Source organism: Mustelus asterias, chromosome 9, assembly GCF_964213995.1.
Source record: "Mustelus asterias chromosome 9, sMusAst1.hap1.1, whole genome shotgun sequence".
NCBI lineage: Eukaryota > Metazoa > Chordata > Chondrichthyes > Carcharhiniformes > Triakidae > Mustelus > Mustelus asterias.
In genome coordinates this window covers 96,311,827-96,334,059 of record NC_135809.1, presented here as the reverse complement: position 1 = coordinate 96,334,059, position 22,233 = coordinate 96,311,827, and the positions used below count along the sequence as shown (strand labels likewise).

The 22,233-nt window shown below is 40.8% G+C and overlaps 1 protein-coding gene across 2 annotated transcripts; it reads left to right on the top strand.

Moving 5' to 3' along the window:
- Positions 1–503: 503 nt before the first annotated feature.
- Positions 504–21,998, top strand: gatd1 (glutamine amidotransferase class 1 domain containing 1). 2 transcript variants are annotated; one of them, XM_078220591.1, is made up of 8 exons: positions 504–659; positions 4,712–4,788; positions 5,723–5,828; positions 6,527–6,634; positions 10,070–10,164; positions 12,684–12,777; positions 16,144–16,255; positions 19,250–21,998. In XM_078220591.1, the coding sequence occupies exons 1-8, from the start codon at positions 611–613 to the stop codon at positions 19,254–19,256; spliced, it is 648 nt and encodes a 215-aa protein (XP_078076717.1). In that variant the 5' UTR covers positions 504–610; the 3' UTR covers positions 19,257–21,998. The 2 variants fall into 2 exon arrangements, with proteins under 2 accessions (XP_078076717.1, XP_078076716.1); XM_078220590.1 differs by having other exon boundaries at positions 512–659; positions 19,284–21,992.
- Positions 21,999–22,233: the final 235 nt, after the last annotated feature.

Genomic DNA, 22,233 nt, shown 5'->3' with positions numbered 1-22,233 from the left:
CACCATGGTGGGATTCAAAACCGTTCCCCAGAGCATTACCCTGGCTCCCTGGCCCGGTGACAATAAGAAGTCTCACAACACCAGGTTAAAGTCCAACAGGTTTATTTGGTAGCAAATACCATAAGCTTTCGGAGCTTGCTGCTCTTTCGTCAGATGGAGTGGTCTCTGTTCTCCAACAGTGCACAGACACAGAAATCAAGTTACAGAATACTAATTAGAATGCAAATCTCTACAGCCAGCCAGGTCTTAACTAGTATATAACAATATATTAAGGCCAGTGACAATACCACCATGCCACTGCCTCCCTCATTTCAGATCTGCGGTAGTTTCCTTTTGTAATTGTTTTAACTTAAGTCGGCTAACATATTATCCCTCTGAAAATAAAATAAATCAACGGGGTGAAGCAGTGGGCGAGAAGTGAATAAAAGTTGGAATAAAGAGCTTGAGTCCCGAATGCAGGACGCCTGGGTCAAAACAAGTAGCTGCGGGGGACGACTTTGGGCGGTGCACCAGGTGGAGGGGAAGAGTTTGGACGGTACACCGTCCCTTATTCTGGGTTAGTTAGGCGGGTGCCCTTGTTTGTTATTCCTGCTCCTCGGCACCGAGTCTTATGTCTGCGAAACCCAGCCTCCTGGTTGTCCTCAGCGCTGCTGCTGAAGGTAGGTCGGTTCAAACCTGGCCCTGAACTCGGGGAGGTATTAAACCCGAGTGTCTTCGCCGGTGTTTGGTCCATTCGAATCTACTGCCAACACCATTGCAAGGAAATAAATTGCATTTGCTAATCCTGATGTCACTGGGCAACATTGTCCAAATATGAAAATGAGGGCTGGAATATATTTCTGAATAAACTGTCCTCATTCTTTTTGAAATAAATTGTTAAACACCCGGTCTAAATGAATTTTATTCCATGATGCTGGCAGTGAATGTTGCTAGGCTGTGAAGGAAGTCATTAAGTCCTGTATTAGCTGAAGTTGTCCAAATAGTTCCAAACTTTCACCATAGCTCTGTAAATATTTACTTGCATCTAAGCAGCTAGCTCATTCTGTTGGTACCCAACATTTGGAAGTATGAACTTTCCAATAATGGTTCCTGGATAGTAACTAGTCAAAGACTGGTTGCTTTTTATTTTTATTTCCCGGGCACAGCTGTAAACCAGGAGTGCTGATGCCAATTTGTAGTCTTCTTACCCCTCATTGTTGCAATTGGCTAACGTGGATCCCATGCTCTGTATGATTAATACCGTGCTGAATGGTTCATGTATTGTCTGAGCCGTTCTTTTGTTGTTAGGGATAAAGGAACAAGAGTTGGCCATTTAGCCCCTCAAGTCACTTCCACCATTCAGTGAAATCATTACTGATCTGTGACCAAACTCCATTTAACGGTATTTGTCTCCATCTCTTATAAACCTTTTGTTAGCAAATTATCAATCTCTATTTGAAAATTAGCAATTAACCTAACTTTAATTCCTATTTTCAGAAGAGTGTTTCAAACTTCTCCCACCTTTTCTGTGTAGAGATGTTCCCTAACTTCACATCTGAAAGTTTGGCTGCAATTTTAAATCTCTACCTCGCAGTCCTAAATTCTTCAACTATTGGAGATTGTCGTTCTCCATCTATCCTACTTATTCCCCTTAATGGCTTAAAGGTCAATCAGTTCACCTTATTAGGGGATTTTCACTAATAAATAAACTTTAGACTAACTTTCTAAATTCAAGGGAGTGCAAGTCTAATTTGTGTAAGCTCTCTTTAAGGCCAGTACTGTATATTCTTCCTAAGGTGTGGTGCATAGAGTTATTCACAGTACTCCAGATATAGTCCAGTCTGGGCTTTTGTATATCTGAAGCCTGACTTCTATTGCATTCCTTCTACTCTGGTCCTCTGACAATGTTATGTGATCAATATGGAAGGCATTGTTTCAAGCATGAAAGGAGACACTTGGAGTTCATGTGTTAGTTAGATCCCAATATTTGATTTTAAAAGTTCTCCTATTTTCATTTATTCATTTATAAAATAATCACTTTATAAAATTTATTATCAAAAATAGATGTTTACAGGTGTACACCAATTTTTAGAATGCAAAGGTTCCACCAATTCCGCCTTTGTCTCTTCAGTTCATCGGCAAGTTCTTTAATACTTGAGGCTGTGCATTCTTGTTCTTTCATTTCTCCAATGCTTTATTTTCAAGGAATTGTTATGCTTTATATCTGTTTATTACTAGGTAGTTTTGTTTGGTTCAGTACATTCACAGAATGGTTACAGCACTGAAGGAGGCCACTTGACCCATTGTGTCGGTGTTGGCTCTCCAAAGGAGCAATTTATCTAGTGCCCTTCCTTTATTGGGCTACTTTCATAGGCAAGACTCAGTTTCCCATCTACTGCACTGTGTCTTTAATTGTTCAGTATGTAGATAACTTTGTGGTCCTGAGGATTGAACAGGTTTTTACCTTATTTCTCTGTATTGGTGACATGTTATATCATGGGCCCTATCTTGGTTTTGGAAGATAATGGGAATATATATGCTACTTGATTGTGGCTTAGATTATAAATGGCAGAACTGCTTTATTAAACCAAAGCAATGACCGTCCTTGCAGTTATAGGCTAAGATATCTCACTTTTGCAAAACAGAAAATAATAGCTGTACTAGACTGAAGGAAAGAAAAGATTTGCTGTTTTGCACTTTATAATTAGCTAAGTACTTTTGAAGTCACTAATTTAGGGAGATGCAGCAGCCAGTATGTCCTTAGGAAGGTTCGACAAACAGCAACAAAATAAAAGAGCAGATCAACTATTTCCAAAGTTGACAGGGATAAATACTGAGCAGGGAGATCTGCCCTACTCTTCCTTGAATAGTGCTGTGGGATCTTTGACATCCACACTGCAGAGTAGAGGGAGCCTCTTTTTTGCATCTCATCTGAAAGATGGCACCTCCAATAGTGCAATCAATACTGCACTCAGCCTAGATCATGTACTCAAGTCTCCAGTGTGGAATTTGAGTTCACAGTCTTCTGAGGCACAGCCAAGACAAACTGCTATCTAAACTGGACTTGAGACAGACTTCCTGAGCATTAACCATTACATCTGAGTTTGTTGCTGATTGGCCTATCACTCTCTCTTTATTTACTGGCTTCAGCTGAAATTCTCACTGGGGGCAAAGAAAATTTAAATAAGGATCTCTTACACTTAGAGTTGTAAATAAACCCATGGACAGTTCCTAGTAAATCATAATAGATTATATCACCATACAGTACCTGTTATTTTATTTTCCAGTAGTATGTTAAAATCTTTCCTGTTTATAACCATGTACTTGTCGGATCTTCACCCTGTTGCCTCTTGGATATTTGTCTCACTATTGTTATGATGACAGCAGATGTTAAACACTGAACCAACCAAATCCCAATGGGGGGAGCCTTGGCTTATGGGCCATTCCTATTTTTTGTATTCTGAAAATGACAAGCGGATGTACTGATCCAGGCAGCAAGAAGTCCAGTAATGTTTTTGGGGTTTTTAAAATTAAAGGTAATAGATTTATTAACAAGAAAAGATAACCTAAGCATGCACGATTACAGTTATGCAGCTAAAATAGTCTTACAAACATTCTCCCAAAGGACTCCCTATTTGGTCAGATCCACAAGTAAAAATCTTCCAGGTAGCACTCCCATATAGATTTTTAACTATAATAATCCCAGTATTATTACCCAAGGCAAACTGCTACAGCTATCATAAAGCTATACTGCACAACCTCTCAAGCTCTCTTCTAGTCTACCGTGGAAATCCAAAAAGCCTTCAGAAACTAGACTACTTTTCAGAGCCTGGGATTTTTCTGGCTTGACTGGGTGGCTGATTCAGAGTGCACCTTCTCCCAACCCAGAGCTGTTTCTGAGATATTCCTCATGCAGCCAACACCAAATCAACTCAACATCTCTCTTTAAAGAGCCTTTCATCTATGATTCCATTGTCCTCAGAATTTCTCCACTTTTTCAAAATATAAAAACTTTAATGTTTTCCCGTGGCCCCCCACTTTCGGGTCAAATAAAATTTAATAGCCTCCCTTGTTTACTCATTAAATATTTATAAGTTGTAAAAGTTTCTTACTTCCTTTGAAATTAAATAGCTGGGGGAAAAAAGGTCCCGATGTATTTCGTAATGCAAATAATCGATCTATTTACCTGCACCTCAAACCCACTCATTACAAATGTACAAACCTAACATTTCTATCATTTCATGTCTTAAATCTCCCAGGCAATCTGTCCCTAGTAATTTTTCCCAGCTTAATTAAATCATTTACACACAGTCGTTTTCAGAGAATAACATAATATTCCCAAACATATTTTTAAAAACATCCATTCTCACACTATGCTCACACCCCAATAAGAAATGAGTCTCAGTCTAGTTCCTATGGAGTGTGGCTTCAGGGAATCCACTCCATCTATCAATCTTCTGTTTCATTAAATCCTTTAAGAATAGTTTATCTTTGCATCGAGGAAATTATTGCCTACTTTTGATATGTTGCTAAATTTGCTCTAACCCTATGTACCCTATGTATTGAGAAGCAGATTAATCCTTCAAAATATTGGATGGTAATGACAAAGCAGAATACTGTTACTTCAATCATTTTATACCCATGTATGGGAATGTAATAAGTATATACGGGAATGATAAGTGATTGTACTGAATTGTTTTTATTTAGCTTTTCTTTCTGTCCTGACCCCCAGGTGTATCTGCACACTCGTTTTATCACTCCTATACACTATGTAGCACGGCCTTTAACCTGCAGATTGCTACTCCAGGGGTAAGTGCCAGAGACATACGTTTTATTCACTGAATCACTGCATATTTTTACAATACACATAATCATTCTGCTGTATGAATAAGCAGTCTGACTAAACCTATTCTGTGTTGGAAGGGGAAGGAAGGTCCATTGAAGGGTAAAGGCACGTTAATACCCATAATCTATGTCTCTGTTGGAAACTTCCTGACTGCAAACCTTGCTTCCCATTGTCACATCTTTGTGTTGTATGTTTTCCATTATGTGGGTGTGGATAGTTTTTATTATAATTCCCTATGTAAATTTCTCGCACTTCAAATATACACTCTTGGAATGGGTTTATCTTTAATCTCCCAGCTCTTCAGTTTGTACGAAAGCCCCATGCTCCAACTCCACTTCTGAACTTCCCAGTTGCCATTAGTTGTCCTAATAAACCATAAAATTCAGGTAGAATCATGGAATCCCCACAGTTCAGGAGGAGGCCATTTGGCCCATTGACTCTGCACGACTCTCTTGGGTACACCTAATACTTGGGTATTAGCTAAAAATAAGGAAAGATTATATAGCTTTAAAATGAAGACTTATTTATGTCTGCATATTCTGTTCCAATTATTCAAATCTTTTTAGCTCCTTTATCTGAAGACTATACTTGGTCTTAACTCTTGCTGTATAATGTCATGGAGTATCAGCTAACATTACTAAAAAATCTTGTATAGGATGGACAGTTCTCACATTCTACTTCTAAACCTGTAATGATTGGACTAATGTTTTTGGCATCTCACCTTAATGTATTGAATTAAATATTCAATTAGCATTGTCAGTGATTATTGTTTTTGCCCCGCCCACCCTTCGACTTTCAGTGCTTTTCATTGTCCTCAGTTTGTGAAGCATAGCTCTGATCCAAGCTAGTTGGCACCCATTTGATGAGAAGGGTCTTATCTGTCTGTGTTTGTAATAGGGAAAACCATTGGATTTTGTGGGGCTGGATGAGAATAACATACGCTGGATCCAGGACTTCCGTATGAAACCATACGCAAACCCAGCTAAGCTGGAGTCAATTGATGGTAGGGACCTCATCCATTATAAGATGCAGCTTTTGATATATTTCAAATACAGAAGGTAATCCAAGAATAGCAGCTCCGTCAGTGCTTGTTGTTACCTCTGCTTATTTTTGGAGGTCGAGATTAAATAATTATCCTGTGGTTACAGAATTAAGTTTAGGTTTATGGTTGGCAGCATCAGAATTCCTTTTGCATTCAGAGTAATGGGTGTCTTAAATTGTAGAAGAAAAGGATGTGAGTGCCTTTTAAAGACTGTACTGATTTAAATGATGATGTGAACGTGACGTATTTTAATTACAATAAATGTTTTACATAGCATTCCATATCATTTCGCACATATTTCTGGAGCTAATAAGGATAGTGCAGTTTGTTGCCTAAGTATTTCAATTTTACATGAAAAATTCTAGGAGCAGTAACAGACTGAGGAAGAGTGAGCACAATATAAAGGGAGGTCAGCGAGAGGGAGAGAGAGCCTAAGTGTAAGCAGTACAAAAGAGCAAGAGACACCAAGAGGGTCAGATGAGACCTGATGCAAAAGAGACATTGATAATGTCCCTGTGATTTGTGCAGTTTTTCTTTACAGTAAATCATGTATGCTAAGTTTAACATATGTTTTACACAGTACAGTGGGCATTTAAAGGCAAACATCAACCAAAATGTTTTGATAGTTTTTTATTAAATTACCTATTTTGTGTCTCTAGGTGCTAGGTACAATGCTATCCTGATTCCTAACTGTCCTGGTGCTATGGTAGATCTTGCAACTAATGGATACCTGGCCAAGATTCTCCAGCATTTCTGCACTGAGACAAGTGAGTAATTTAAAGTTTAAGTTTAAAGTTAAAGTTTATTTATTAGTGTCACAAGTAGGCTTACATTAACACTGCAATGAAATTACTGTGAAAATCCCCTAGTCGCCACACTCTGACGTCTGTTCAGGTATACTGGTGGAGAGTTTAGCATGGTCAATGCACCTAACCAGCACATCTTTCGGACTGTGGGAGGAAACCGGAGCATTTGGAGGAAACTCATGCAGACACTGGGAGAACGTGCAAACTCTGCATAGACAGTGACCCAAGCCGGAAATTGAACCCGGGTCCCTGGTGCTGTGAGGCAACAGTGCTAAGCACTGCGCCACCGTGCCACCCATTTATTCAAAATTGTACTGTAATTTATGCCAGGGGCTTGAAAGAGAAAATACCTAATTATTAACTATAGTGCTTCGTTTTGCAATGCATGAGGAAAATCTAATCTCCAGTCGGTGCTGAGGGAGCGGATCTCAGACAGAGCAATGGCTGGAATGCTGAAGTTGGCCATTGGCACCTCTTTGCTCAATGAAGTCAAATTAAGCGAGAGTGTTCCTGCCCAGGTTGCTATCCAGTCGCCCTGGAAGGTGTGTTTGTGGTTCACCGCAAAGGATTGGACTTGATTGTAATGACAATGCCTGTTGTCAAAGTTTACACGAGAATGGGCACTTGTTGAAAGGTGCTGCTGAGTTTCTGACCCATGTGAAAATACGGAGCAGTGAAGGGGTTTTTAATTTCTTTAGTGCCACCCTCATGATGAAGAAAGTCACGGAGCACTTGGCCACGAGCAAAGAATGACTGAGAGCGGCAGGTTGGATATTGAGGAAGGCATTAATCGATAGAGAAAGTTCTGAAGAAATGGGAGTAAAATGGTGAAGTGATTTTTGGAAATTATTCCCAAGAATGAACAATTGGCCTCCAATGATAAAATGTCTGCAAACAGAATTGGGAACCTGATGCAGAAAGTATTTGCTTGAGCATTTGATATGGAAAGATTATTCCAACAAAGTGAAATGTGACTAAGTAAACTGAAAAATAAATTCTAAGGACCGGAACTGAACGTGGTGGAGGACAGGAAAGAAGGGGCAAAGAAAGGGTTTGTGCAGTCTTGTGCCAGGAAAACCCGGGCTGCAGTGTTTCCCTTCACTTTCTGGGACTTTGGTTTAGTTTCTGAAATAATAAAATCCTCCACTATGGTCTGCTAGCCATAAAGTAATATATAGAACTAGATACACTCAATGTTACTTCACAAGTGGTGTGGAGGGGATGAATATAAGTGCATGAATGCTTGAAGAGGAATCCAAATTTAAAAAGCCAAATTTTAATTTTTCTTTTGGACCTGAGCAAGGCTAAAGAGCATGCTTAACTGGAATACTTAGAACTTTAATAATAAAAGTGTGCATTCCAGTTGATTTTAAGTACTAAATAATTAATAAAATTTCTTCCTTCTGCATCCTGACTTCTCTAATTGTTTTGAAACCCATTCAAGCTGAAACTCGTTTTCCACCTATCCCATTCAAGCATTTTGTGCCTTCAGTACACACCCCGCTTCCGGCCACCCCCCCCCTCCCCGCTTCTGGCCGCCCCTCCCCGCTTTCGGCCGCCCCCCCCTCGCCCCTCCCCACTTCTGGTGCCCCCCCCGCTTCCGGCCACCCCCCCTTGCCCCGCCCCCGCTTCTGGCCGCCCCCCCTCGCCACTCCCTGCTTCCGGCCGCCCTTCTCCGCTTCTGGATCCCCCCACCCCCTCGCCCCTCCCCGCTTCCGGCTGCCCTCGCCCCCCCTCCCTGCTCCTGGCCGCCGCTCCCGGCTGCCCCACCCCCCTCGCCCCTCCCCGCTCCCGGCCGATCACCCCCCCCCCCCCCCCTCGCCCCTCCCCGCTCCCGGCCGTCGCCCCTCCCCGCTCCTGGCCGCCGCAGTGGCACAGTCTTTAGCACTGCTGTCTCATGGTGCCAGGGACCCAGGTTCAATTCCTGGCTTGGGCCACTGTCTGTGTGGAGTTTTCATATTCTCCCCATGTTTGTGTGGGTTTCCTCCAGGGGTTCCGGTTTCCTCCCTCAGTCCAAAAAACGTGCTGGTTCAGTGGATTGGCCATGCTACCTTCTCCCTCAGTGTACCCGAACAGGCGCCGGAGTGTGGTGACTGGGGGATTTTCACAATAATTTCATTGCAGTGTTAATGTAAGCCTACTTGTGACTAATAAATTAACTTTACTTTCCCGCGGCTCCTGCCGGCTTTCACTTCCCACTACCTTTCATTGTCTGCCCTCAAAAGTATGTTATGAGTATGACTGTACTTATGAATTTGATGTATTAAATCCAAACCCAATGAAAGTATCGCTCGATGGTGGACACCAAGCCGTGAACTTTGTCTTGAGTTATATACTGATGTTTCTTTTATTGTGGTTTGTAATGTAGTTGGTGCCAAACTATGTTTTTGGATAAGATGTTAAACGAAGGTCCTGTTTGCTTGTTCACGTGGGCATTTACATCTTCTGCGGCACTATCGGTAACATAACATGGAGTTCTCCTCGTGTTCTGGCCAAAATACTCCCACACGTATTGTTGGATTTTTAAAAAAACTATTCATTCCACTGCTGTTTGTAGAAGATTGCTAGTGTACTCCATGTTACTGCACTTTTGTTAGTGGCCTTGTCCTGCTCTTGATTCTTTTGTACATTGGCTGTTGTGTTTACCCAGATAAGAACTGCCACTGTTTGGTGAAAATAATCTGTTTCTTAGAATGTTGAAGCAATAATGAAATACAAAATTGGAAAGTTTTTCTTAGAACCTGATTATGTAATGGTCTGTTCTGGGTTGGCAAGTTATTTATTTACTCAAAGTTGTTTAAGTTATTAATATTGAGTGAAATTGATAATTGCTTAATAACTAATTTCTCTAAATTAATATTTAGAAGTAGCAGGGGAAATTAACTTTCATTGTTAGACTAATTTTAAAAGAACACAACTTTTGGCCAGTTTTGTTCTTTTTTGGGCCATTGATTGTACCCTGTTTTTGCAATTTCTGTTTTCATTTGAAACTTGAGTTACAGGTTTCCTATCCTATAGATATTCATCTCGTCTGTTAGCTGCCTCCCACATTTACACATTCTTCAAGCTGCTGTTTTACCTTTAAACATATTATGTATCTGTCCTCGTGTATTTTTTAAAAATCAATATCTGCTTCCCCTTTGTTTTGATTGTATTTCAGCACTGGTTTTATTTTTCACTCTTTACATTCTGATGAAAAGCTGCAGCTCAGTTATATCAATTTGTTCTCCCTGGGCGCTGACCAACCTATGTTTGCAGTGAACTTTTTAAAAAACAAACAGCATAAGGCATTTGAATTGAATCTATTTTCAAAGACTGGTTAAATAATTTCCTGAAAATAATGAAGGAATTTTGATCGGCCTTTACTGAACGTTGTTTAATTTGCCTTCATTGCAGAACCAATTTGTGTGGTGGGGCACGGAGTTGCTGCTTTGTGCTGTGCTACAAACCAGGACAAGTCATGGATATTTCAGGGATACAGTGTAACTGGAGTAAGTGCTCAGTTTAAGTGTACTTTATATAAGAAGACAAGGCTCCTTCGCTCGCACCTTCCAAACCCGCAACCTCCACCACTTGGAACAACAAGGGCAGTTAATGCATGGCAACACCACTACCTGCAAGTTCCCCTCCAAACCACATTCCATCCTGAGTTGGAAACATATCGCCATTCCTTCTCTGTTGCTAGGTCTAAATCCTGGAACTCCCTCCCCAGCACCACTGTGGCTGTACCTACACCACATGGACTGCTGGCAGTCCAGAAAGATGGTTCTCCAGCACCTCCTCAGACCTAGCCAGAGATGCTTGCATCCCACAAATGATTTGATAAAAGTAATTGCTGGAGCTTTAGTTAAACTCTTAAAGGCCATGCATTATAGAAGGAGGCCATTTGGTCCACGGTGTTAATGCTAACCAAAGAATAACAATCCAATCTCACCCCACCTTCCAGCTCTTGGTCCGTAGCCTTTTGGTTAATAGCATCTCAAGTGCATATTCAAAATAGAGTACAAAGATTTTTTTAAAGTGCAATGAGGGCTGCTGTCTCTACCACCCTTTCAAGCAGTGAGTTCTCGACCCCAACCCCTTCCCCCATCTTCCAGAAGAAAAAAATGCTCCACAACTCCCCTCTACTCCTTTTAACAATTAATTTAGATTTATGCCCCCTGGTTATTGATCTATCTACTAACCAAAATAGGTTCTTGCTGTCCAGTCTATCATGATACCACCTTCATTCAATCTAGTCTCAGCCTGCTCTGACCCGAAGAAAACAATCCCAGGCCATCTAATTATTTTCTCTCATTGCTAACTAACTCCATTCCCGACAATATCTTTGTAAATCTCTTTGGCACTCTCTCTCGTTTGATCACAGCCTTCCTCTAATGCGGTGACCAGAACTGTATGGACTAGCCATACCAGTGGTTTGTACGGTTCGAGTATAACCTCTCCACTCTTCTACTGTCGGCTTCAACCAATAAAATAAATTATCCCACATGTCATCTTGACGTTGTTTATCTATCCTGCTACCTTCAGGGATTTATAGACATGCCAAGGTCCCTTTGTGCCTTTACACTTTCCAGATTCCTATGTTTTTTGTGTATTCTTTTGTCTTGTTTTCACTTCCCAAATGCATTATCTGACACTTCTCTGAATTGAACTCCATTTGCTACTAATCAATCCGCCTGACCAGTCTATTGATATGTTCCTAAATTTGGCAGCTTTCTTTCTCACTATCAACCACACAGCCGGTTTGGTATCCTCTGCAAACTTCAAAATTATGTCCCCTACATTTAAGTCTAAATCATTGATGCTTCACCATGAACAGCAAGTGATGAGCCCTGTGATCCACACTAGATGTGGAGATACCGGCGTTGGACTGGGGTAAGCACAGTAAGAAGTCTCTCAACACCAGATTAAAGTCCAACAGGTTTATTTGGTAGCACGAGCTTTTGGAGTTTTGCTCCCTCTTCAGGCGAGTCACCTGAAGAAGGAGCGAAACTCCGAAAGCTTGTGCTATCAAATAAACCTGTTGAACTTTAACCTGGTGTTGAGAGACTTTTTACTATCCTCACTAGAGCTTCCTTTCAGAAAAGCACATGTCGACCATAACACTTCCAGTCATTGGACCAATTTTTGAGCTCATGAGCTTTTAATTTACTGATCAGTGTGCCATGCATAATCTTGTCAGAAGCCTAAAATCCACACAAACAACATCAAACATAGTTAGACTGGCTGGTCTGTAATTACTCAAGTTATCCCTTCCTCCCTTCTTACAATCATAGAATCCCTACAGTGCAGAAGGAGGTCATTTGCCCATTGAACCTGCACCAACGATAAACCCACCCAGGCCCTATCCCTGTGATCCCACATATTTACCCTGTTACCCCTAACACTAAGGGGCAATTTAGCATGGCCAATCAATCTAATCCGCACATCTTTGGAGTATGGGAAGAAACCGGAGCACCTGGAGGAAAGCCAAGCAGACATGGGGAGAAATGTGCAAACTCCACACAGTCACCTGAGGCTGGAATTGAACCCGGGTCCCTAGTGCTGTGAGGCAGCAGTACTGTGTTACCCCATATTTTAAATAATAATATGCAAGTAAGATGATAAGGTGAGAAAAACATTTGTTTATTTTACTGTATGGCAACTGTCCATTGCATTGAAAAAATGTCCTTTTGGTGATTTCCCCTCATTGCTAAATCCTCATGGCCTTGATTTCTTACAATATCTCAGAGACAGTCTGAGAAATTCCATTTTGGGCAGGCAATTTTGCTGAGCTTTCACTCAAACTCTTGCAAAAATTGCAGGCATATATATTTTCGAAAACCCAATGATTGTTTTATAGATCTTTTGATAAATAAACTGTCTTTAATTACTGTGAGACTGTGCCATGCAGGAGCATCCTAGATTACTGATCTAGCTACAGTTCTGTTGATCGTGCTGATGATTTGGTCTAAGATGAACAATTGCAATTTATTTTTAAAAATGGATAATTGGCCGTCTTTCTTCGCAGCCCTCTGTCTTTGAACTAGTGAGGAGGAAAGATTTTGCAAGTCTTCCAATCATTGTGGAGGATTTTGTGAAAGACTCTGGAGGCACCTTCAGTGGTAGGTCATCTTTGGTTTCATGTTAGTCCAGTGATTGTAACTAAGGGACCTTCCGGCTTCCTTTCCATCTAAAAGAAAATTTCTGGTTTGTACAAATCTTCTGTAAAATTATCAAACTGATATCTGTTTAGCTGAATGTTGCATTCCTGTGAGTCCGAGCTGCTGCTGCTCGGGTGATTGTGGCAGCATAATATCAATGCAAACATTAGACAGATAGTGTTGAAGTTTTCATCACAGTAAAATTTGTTTTAGTTTAAAGGACAGCTGAAATTATTATGTGCAAGTTTTGTTTTAAAAAAATATAGGGAGAGGGACTTGGCATTCATTACATGACTCATAGAGTCATAGAGGTTTACAGAATGGAAACAGGCCCTTCAGCCCAACTTGTCCATGCCGTCTTTTTTTTAAAAACCCCTAAGCTAATCCCAATTGCCCGCATTTGGCCCATATCCCTCTATACCCATCGTACCCATGTAACTATCTAAATGCTTTTTAAAAGATAAAATTGTACCCGCCTCTACTACTACCTCTGGCAGCTTGTTCCAGACACTCGCCACCCTCTGTGAAACAATTGCCCCTCTGGACACTTTTGTATCTCTCCCCTCTCACCTTAAACCTATGCCCTTTAGTTTTAGTCTCCCCTACCTTTGGGAAAAGGTATTGACTATCTAGCTGATCTGTGCCTCTCATTATTTTATAGACCTCTATAAGGTCACCCCTCAGCCTCCTACGCTCCAGAGAAAAAAGTCCCAGTCTATTCAGCCTCTCCTTATAACTCAATCCATCAAGTCCCGATAGCATCCTAGTAAATCTTTTCTAGTTTAATAATATCCTTTCTATAATAGGGTGACCAGAATTGCATACAGTATTCCAAGTGTGGCCATACCAATGTCTTGTACAACTTCAACAAGACGTCCCAACTCCTGTATTCAATGTTCTGACCGATGAAACCAAGCATGCCAAATGCCGCCTTCACCACTCTGTCCACCTGTGACTCCACTTTCAAGGAGCTATGAACATGTATCCCTAGATCTCTTTGTTCTGTAACTCTCCCCAACACCCTACCATTAACTGAGTAAGTCCTGCCCTGGTTCAATCTACCAAAATGCATCACCTCGCATTTGTCTAAATTAAACTCCATCTGCCATACGTCGACACTAGCCCAATTGATCAAGATCCCGTTGGAATTGGAGATAACTTTCTTCACTGTCCACTATGCCACCAATCTTGGTGTCATCTGCAAACTTACTAACCATGCCCCCTATATTCTCATCCAAATCATTAATATAAATGACAAATAACAGTGGGCCCAGCACTGATCCCTGAGGCACACCGCTGGTCACAGGCCTCCAGTTTGAAAAACAACTCTCTACAACCACCCTCTGGCTTCTGTCAAGAAGCCAATTTTGTATCCAATGTATTCATTTTAGTATTTTCCCCAATTTTTCTCACCATGTGCTTCTGAAGGCAGTCAATCACTGGATAAGGTACTCTTGCAGCTCAACCAAATGGTTGTAATTAATCTCAGACCGAGTGTGAATGCTGATAGCTATAAAGGATAATCACGGCCAATCCTAACCCTGTCATTAAACATCTGGTTTTAAGAGAAGTTTTCACTGCTGATAAAAGCTGCAGCAAATGGGATTTCTCTGATTCATGGCTGACATGTCTCTTGCTGAAACACAGGCCTATAACTACCTCAGAATGGCATTCAGCAACAGATTGCCACTCCATAAGTAACTTGCCTTCACTAGGAATCCAAGGCCGCCGTTTCATCTCACCTCTCTGATTTGGATGTAGGGCAGGGTTGGGTACGAACATTGGGGTGTGGGGTCAGGCGCAGTGGCTGTACCATGCGGGTCTCAGTGTGAGTCTTTAAAATTGTTACTCTGGAGTTAGAAGCGCTTCTTTTCCTTCTACCTCTTTCAGAGTAACTATTGGTGTAAAACTGGCAGAACCATTCAAAGTTGGTGATTTAAATCACTTTGTTGGATGGTTCCTAGCTCAGCACAATCATCCAATTGGCCTTTCTGGATAATTGTTGGGTAAACCCTTGCATGGGAATTTCCAAGAGGAATTCCCCAGTGCTTCTTTGGGGGAAACCCCCCCCCCCCTCCAATGCATCACCGGGGAGCCAGAAAGTTATGGCTCAGAATAAATCAATAAATGTAAACAGAACTTTTACATTACTGTGTTACAGCAAGAAGTATGACATGGTGCTATGGGAAAATAATTATTAGAAAATGGGAGTAATCTACTTTTGTCTTTTTAATAAATTCTGGATTCTCCAGAAATAGTCAGTATCAAATACTAGTTGTAGGATTTTGTTTTACTTTCTCTGGTTAAGTTCTAAGCTAACCAAGTTTGATGTGTTGCTTCGCCACTAGTATCATTCTCACTTTTTCACCTCCCTCTCCTCTCTCTGCCCTGCCTTCATTGGTCTGTGATTATCCCAACACTTCCATATTTTTTCCAGGTCATATGACTTGTCTAAATTGGATAATAGATAATGTTGTTGATCAGGATCAGCCAGAGTTTCCCTTATGGCTTTGTTCATTAGATGTGCTGTTCTTGTGTTGCCTTACCATCGAGAAGAGCCCTGTTCTGTGTTGAATTACCAAGACAAGGACAACAGCAAGAACTCTCATACTTGGTCACTATCCAGGTGACTCTTCCTCGAAAGTAAGAGAGTACGGATATAAGATGGAAAAGTGTTGGGACACTCTGGTAGCAATGCTTCATTGAAGAATAGTCCTGTAAGCAACATTACAGATGGTTAAATAGGGCCAGCATGGTGGAAAAGTGGTTAGCACTGCTGTTTCACAGCACCAGAGACCTGGGTTTGATTTCAGCCTTTGGTGACACTGTGGAGTTTGCACATTCTCCCAGTGACTGCGTGGGTTTCCTCCAGTTGCTCCCATTTCCTCCCACAGTCCAAATATGTGCAGGTTAGGTGGATTGGCCATGCTAAATTGCCCCTTGGTGTCCAAAGATGTGTAGCTTTCGGAGAGTGGGTGCAGACATGATGGACCGAATGGTCTCCTTCTGCACTGTAGGGATTCTATGGTTCTATGGTCTTATCATAGCTATGCTAAGTCAAATCCTTTAAGAAAGGACAGGAAAAAATTAGATAGGTTTAATTTAAAAAACAGCTACTCTTAGTAGCTGGCATTCTTTCAAAAGACCTAAAATGATCAACGTGAAATCTCCTAACACAGAGACTACACATTCAAAATCTTCAAATCAAGTCATGATTAATTAACTGCCCTTTAAGAATTGGGAAGGAACCAAAGGGACAGTGTGAAGGTTGGATGCTATGATTAGACCTTAAGTGGCATTACAATGTCTATGTCTCTTTATTTTTAGCTAGTAAACCCGATGCCGTACATGTCGTGTTTGACAGGCACCTTGTAACTGGACAGAATGACCAATCTACACTCCCTGCCATCCAGAACCTTATTCTTTGCTGTAATGCAAGGTGAGAAATTATCTGAGAATCAATTGATGCAACGAGTTTTATCCATTGACATATCAGAAGGGGCTACTTCATAACTCGAGTAGTAGAGTGTTGGATTCCCATGCTGAATCCTGGGTATAAATAACATTGCTGATATTCACATTCTACTTTTCTAGCATTGCCATGTGAGTTCAACCAATTCTTGACCAAGTTGTTAGATGAACAATGTTTTTCAGACTGGAGAGTAATGAACATGCATCTTCCTGTTGGTCCATTGGAAATGGTTGCGATCAATTATGTCTGTATGACATTATACCACTGAACACACAATTACAAATGTGGAAGATGTTTGGCTTATTAATGTTTATGCATTCATGTTCTATGGTTTCCCGTTAGAACCTTCGATTATTTCTTAAATTATCTCCGGGTTTTCATCGCTATTAACCATCCAGAAGTCCAATCCGTGTATTAATCATTATTTATAACTTACTGATATTTGTCTTAAGTTTGCTTTTCATTAGCTTGAATTTGTTTCCACTTGTCCTATAAACATAATTCATTTTGAAATAATTTTCAGGTTTACCTCAAAAGTTCACCTCTGTCTCCTTAACAATAGCATTCTATTTTGTAATATCACATTGATATTAATCGCCTTTCTTAATTTGGTAACATCAATTCTGAGTTTATGAATACAGTCCTTTGATATAAATTCAAAACAGTAGTGGTCCCAATACCAATTCCTGGGTACCTCAGTTGGCACCAAAGCCCCCAGCCCCCATATTCGTATAGCTCCTTTGGCAAGTGCACACAGTTTCCACCTTTGGCCAATTTCCATTCCCAAGATTGCCCTGAATTCCCATAGTTTGGAGTTTAACATAGCTTTGTATGTCAAACTTTGTTGAATTCCATTTAGAAGACTGTGTATGTATCATGGGACTTTTTTTCAGCCTGCTTAGAATATCACTTTCTCACAGAAATCAAAGATATTGGAAGGTAGTGCTTCCCTTCTGAATCCATGCTCACATCTGTTTACTAGGTTATTCGTGTACAGATAATCTGATGACTGATTTCATTATTTTACCATTGAAGTAAGGTTAATAGTCTGTGTCTGTTTGTAGCTGCTTGGTTTTCCATTCTGTTAAATATGTACCACATTTCTAATCGTTGATAACCATCTCAATTTTCATTTACTCTTGAGTACTCTGGGATTAACGCAATTCCCAAATGATACATTTGTCTTTGGCCCTTTAAACTTGTCTTCCTTATATTGAAATTATTAATTCCTCTCCGCAGTGCAAGGAAACTTGGTACTGTCTGTGAATACTTGGACAAAGAGTGAATATGGCATAATCCTCAAAGACAAATTGTTGAGTGACTGCACCCATGTGACCATGTTAAGTGGAACAGATTAAAGGCAGATCTAGGAACTCAAAACTTAGCATTCGTAAGGTTGCATTGATCAACAGCAGCATAATCATACACCATCATAATCTATAAACTCATGGCCCAATAAATCTCTCTCTACTGCATCGCCATCAAGCTAGAACTCCAACACTGACTCAGAACTGTCGACTGTCAAAGGAAATGCCAGGAGTAGAACCAGGCATACCTTAGAATAAGGCACTAACTTGGTGAAAGTGTAACAACAGGCTACCTGCATGTTAATATGCCAAGAATAGGAAACCAAAGACAGTGTCACAAAAACATACTTTGTCAAATAACAAATTTTAATCCATGGACTGGAAATCCAATCTAAACTTCTATAAACAAGAAACTTTTTAAAACAGTGACTCTACCCAATTTGCATCACTCTACCCTCCACATTCAATCCACTAAGAGCCACCACATCTGCAAAGTCTCATCATGGACAATGACTTCAGGACCATATGAGTGAGCCACATATCCTCCCCCATTAGCAAGGCTATCATCTGGGACGTGGGTTCCCCGATATGAACTTATCAAGCTACAATGAGAATATGCTTTAAACCCATCACTTGAACAAAAGGACGCTGGCTGAGGAAAGGGATTCTCAGTATGAATTATTAAGTTATGGGGGGAATACACCAGTAACTACCATATTTGAATCACTGGGCGATGGTCATGTATGACACCCACTTTGTGTGTTTAAGCTTCTGCTTTCTGAGCAGTAAGAGGGCTAGCAGCAGAATTGGGGGGGGGTGGTTCCTTCCTCCCCCTCTCCAAATGAACTTGGAAGTTTTCAAATCCTTTTTGCTGACCATGGTCACTCGAGGACACCCTGATGTAGACAGAGGCTCCTTGAAGCAAGTCCAGTTGCACCACTGCCTTTAGGAGCATAACCAAATCAGCTTCCTACATCTTTAAATTGCTCTGATATCGCAGCATCAGGACCACTGAGGGACTGTTGCAAGACCAAGTTCAGCTGAGTTGCCAACCTCCACAGACTATACACTCTTATTTTTCTGGATTCTAATTTGATTAATCTATCCCCACTCTGTAATCTAATTGTTTGTGTGTGCATATCAATTTCAACTGTGGGTTTGCGAGAAAGATGAAGCATATTCATTTTCTTTAGACAAGGTTAAGTATAATAAAGCTAATCTCTATCTTTGTTAAACTCGAAAACCTGTCCAATTGGTTATTTTATGATGTAAACAGTTAAGCACTTACTGAATTGGCAAGTGTATCCTTTGTACAAAAACCACGTTAGTCAAGAATGGGAAGCTACTCAACACCACCTCACCTAATAACCGCTAACATTATGCTAAAGACAGCTGAACAGGCCCACAACAAATGGATCAGAGCAAAGCTCTGTAGTTCTCCTAAATCGAGTCATGAATGGTGGTCGACAGTTGGGAAACTAATTGCAATTCCCAGACTAGAACCAAAAACATGGGTTAAGTATCAAAGTGGCACTAGTGTTGTAATATTAAAACGGTTGGTTCTGCAGAACGTATTCTTGTCATTGATTGTAGGTAGTTAAAAGATGCATTTCGTGATCTCCCAAATCTTTTTGAACTTTTTCTTTATTCCCAGGAAATGATTGCACTTTATTTCATGATCGTATTAGGATTCAGCAGTTTGAAGAACTGGAACCAACAAAATCTCTACTCCCAGTTTCAAAAGTGAAAACAAGAAATCAGCAAACTGTGTCAGGCAAAAGTTGATGCTGAAGAGGACCCCCAGTCTTGTTGAAGAGGCTGGCCAAACATTTCCCTTTCAAATGCTTTTGTACACGATGTCAATGCACACAATTGTCAACTTCTTTTGATAAATCTGATTGAACAACAAAAATGTGGCTTACTAATGTTGAGTCTGCTTGTATTAACTGTGACCAAATAAATGTCTTGGATTAAGCAAATTGTATATTGGAACTTCCTATAATAACTGTAGAAAGATGAGCATTTCTTATAGGGATGTAAATCTGGGGGAGTAATTTACTAATACACTTTTTAATATAAGAAAATAGCAGTATGGGCCAACTTGAGAAAATCTGTTAGAAAGCATTAAGTTCCTTGATTTTAAAAGTTGTTTTGCCCCCCCCCCCCCCCCTAGACTGTTTGAAATGTTACCAATAGAAATAGCAACAGAAACGCATTCAAAATGGTATGGGTGCCGCTCTGGGCTTTCCCATTTGTTGGAGACCACACTATGAACTATGATTGTCGGAATCTGTGACATGGTATCCTGGGGTCAAGTGATTTTAAAGCAACACTCTGACTAGGTTAAATTGACACATCTGTAAAATTTACCATGGAACAGCGATGCTTGATAGTTGTGAACTGAACTTAAGAGGGAGATCTGACTTGAGTGTTTGGATGCTGGCTTGGGCACTAAAACGTGAATAATAAATACAATTATCCATCCTCTGTTACAATTATGAAGTTTTTCAGATTATATTTTGGGCTATAGCTTTAAGTTTAGAATAAATGAAATAAGTCATGTACACAATAAGTGGCAGAATACAGAGACTTGGAGGGACGTTGGCATGTATGTTCATAAATCTTGAAGGTAGCAGGACTGATTGATAAGATGGTTAAGAAGGCACACGGAACACTATTTATTAGCCAAGGCATAGATACAAGAGCAGGGATGTTTTGCTGGGACTATATGAACATTGATCAGACCACAACTTGAATAGTGCGGCAGTTCTGGTCACCTCATTACAGAAAGGATATATTTACACTAGAGAGGGTGCAGTGGAGAATTATGATCATGTTGCTCGGACTGGAAAATTGCAACTGAAGAAAGATTGGTAAGGCTGGGGTTCTTGGGACAGAGGAGGCTGAGGTGGATTTGACTGAGATGCACAAAATTGTGAGGGGCCTGGATGGAGTGGATGGGAAGGGCCTATTTACATCAGAGGTCAGTGACCAGGGGGCATAGATTTAAAGTGATTGGTAGAAAGATTAGAGGTGAGATAAGGAAAATCTTTCTCATCTGGAGGGTTGTGGACGTTTAGTACTCACTGCCTGAAAAGATAGTATAGGCAGAAGCCCTGAATTTAAAAGGTGTCTGGATATGCACTTCAAGTGCCATAACCTGCAGAACACTGGACTAAATACTGGAAATGGCTCGTCTTTTGGCTGGCAAAGTCATGGGTGGGCCAAATGGCCCCTTCCTATGTTTTAAACTTTCTATGATTCTGAGTTGTGCTGCAGTCTGCCACAGCCTGAGTGGTTTGATTGTTACAGAAGAATTTGCAGGGTATTTACACTTGATGACAGTCTGAGTTTAACCATGAGTATCCTGAGTCTCACATAGTCCGATAAAGGTGTTCAAGGTAGTAGGGCTTGTAAACTGTTGTGCTGGAACTTGTCCATTTACTTCTAAGATGAAAGGGAGTTAGGATCTGTGATGAAACTCAGTGCTTGCCTTAATCTTAAGTCAGTGGTCGGGAACAGGTCGATTACGCATGTGCCAGCCAGGAAATGACTGCACACGTGCATTTCCAGGTTTTCATGTCTTCAGGCAGGAGGCTGCCCCTAAACAGAAGCAAAGAAGGGCCAACGGTGTGAAAAGCAGCTGAGGTGAGCACCATCGTGCTGTGCGTGCCCAGGAAGCAGAGCATGGAGGGGGCCAGGAAGAGATCCCAGAAAAAGTCCCAGGCAGGAACAAAGACAGGGGTCAGAGAGAGGTCCAGGTTAAAAGAAAGGAGCAGAGCAATAGGCTTCAAGTTAGAGAGTTGCAAGGAGCAGACATGAAGCAAAGTGAGCTTGCGGTAAGCTCTTCAGATCTATGAGGCAGCTGAAGGTTGATGTCTCCTTACTGGGGCTTGTTGGGGCAGTGATGTTCTGCTTGGGCTAGCTGAGGATCTGAAATTGGGCTTGGAACATGGAGTTTGAGTGCATTCTCAGATCTGGGGAAAGGAATTCCAGGTGAAATTGAAACCCTACAAGGTGGGTCATTGTTGCAACTATCCATGTGAGAAAGACACACTTCATTGAGACTGGTTGGCTCACAATGCAACAAACGTCTGGTGGATTGCTGAGAAATCTGCGGAATCTACTTTGGTTGCATCTGTCATTTACTTTGGGAGTGTGATGTATCTCATCACAGTTCACCTGTTAATTCACATATATCCCATGGTTAATCTGCATTTTAAAATATAAGACATTGTAAATAGTTTTTTCTTTGTGAATTTGTCTAAGATATTGCCGGGATAAAAGGAACAGTGAGTTTGAATTTTCTTGTTTGTATGAAGATCTTTCTAATCGTTTTGTCTGGTGCAATATAGTTTCTTTTTTCTTGTTAATAAATATTTTATTCTTTGTGTTAAAACTTCATAAGCAGACTCCTGTGAATTTGTTCAGTAACCTTCCTCCAATGGTTCTTTTAAAAAAAACAATAAGCCAAATTTCACTCTGGCATCTGACTTGTCCAGCAATAACATCAGCGAGGATTTGTAACAAATCAAGGATAAGTTACCTGAATGCAAGGTTAATTGGTTTCATGTTGCCATGGAGAAGAGGGCAGAGCAAGTCATCTTTGATATCAGGTTACAGGCTTCCTACAAAGCA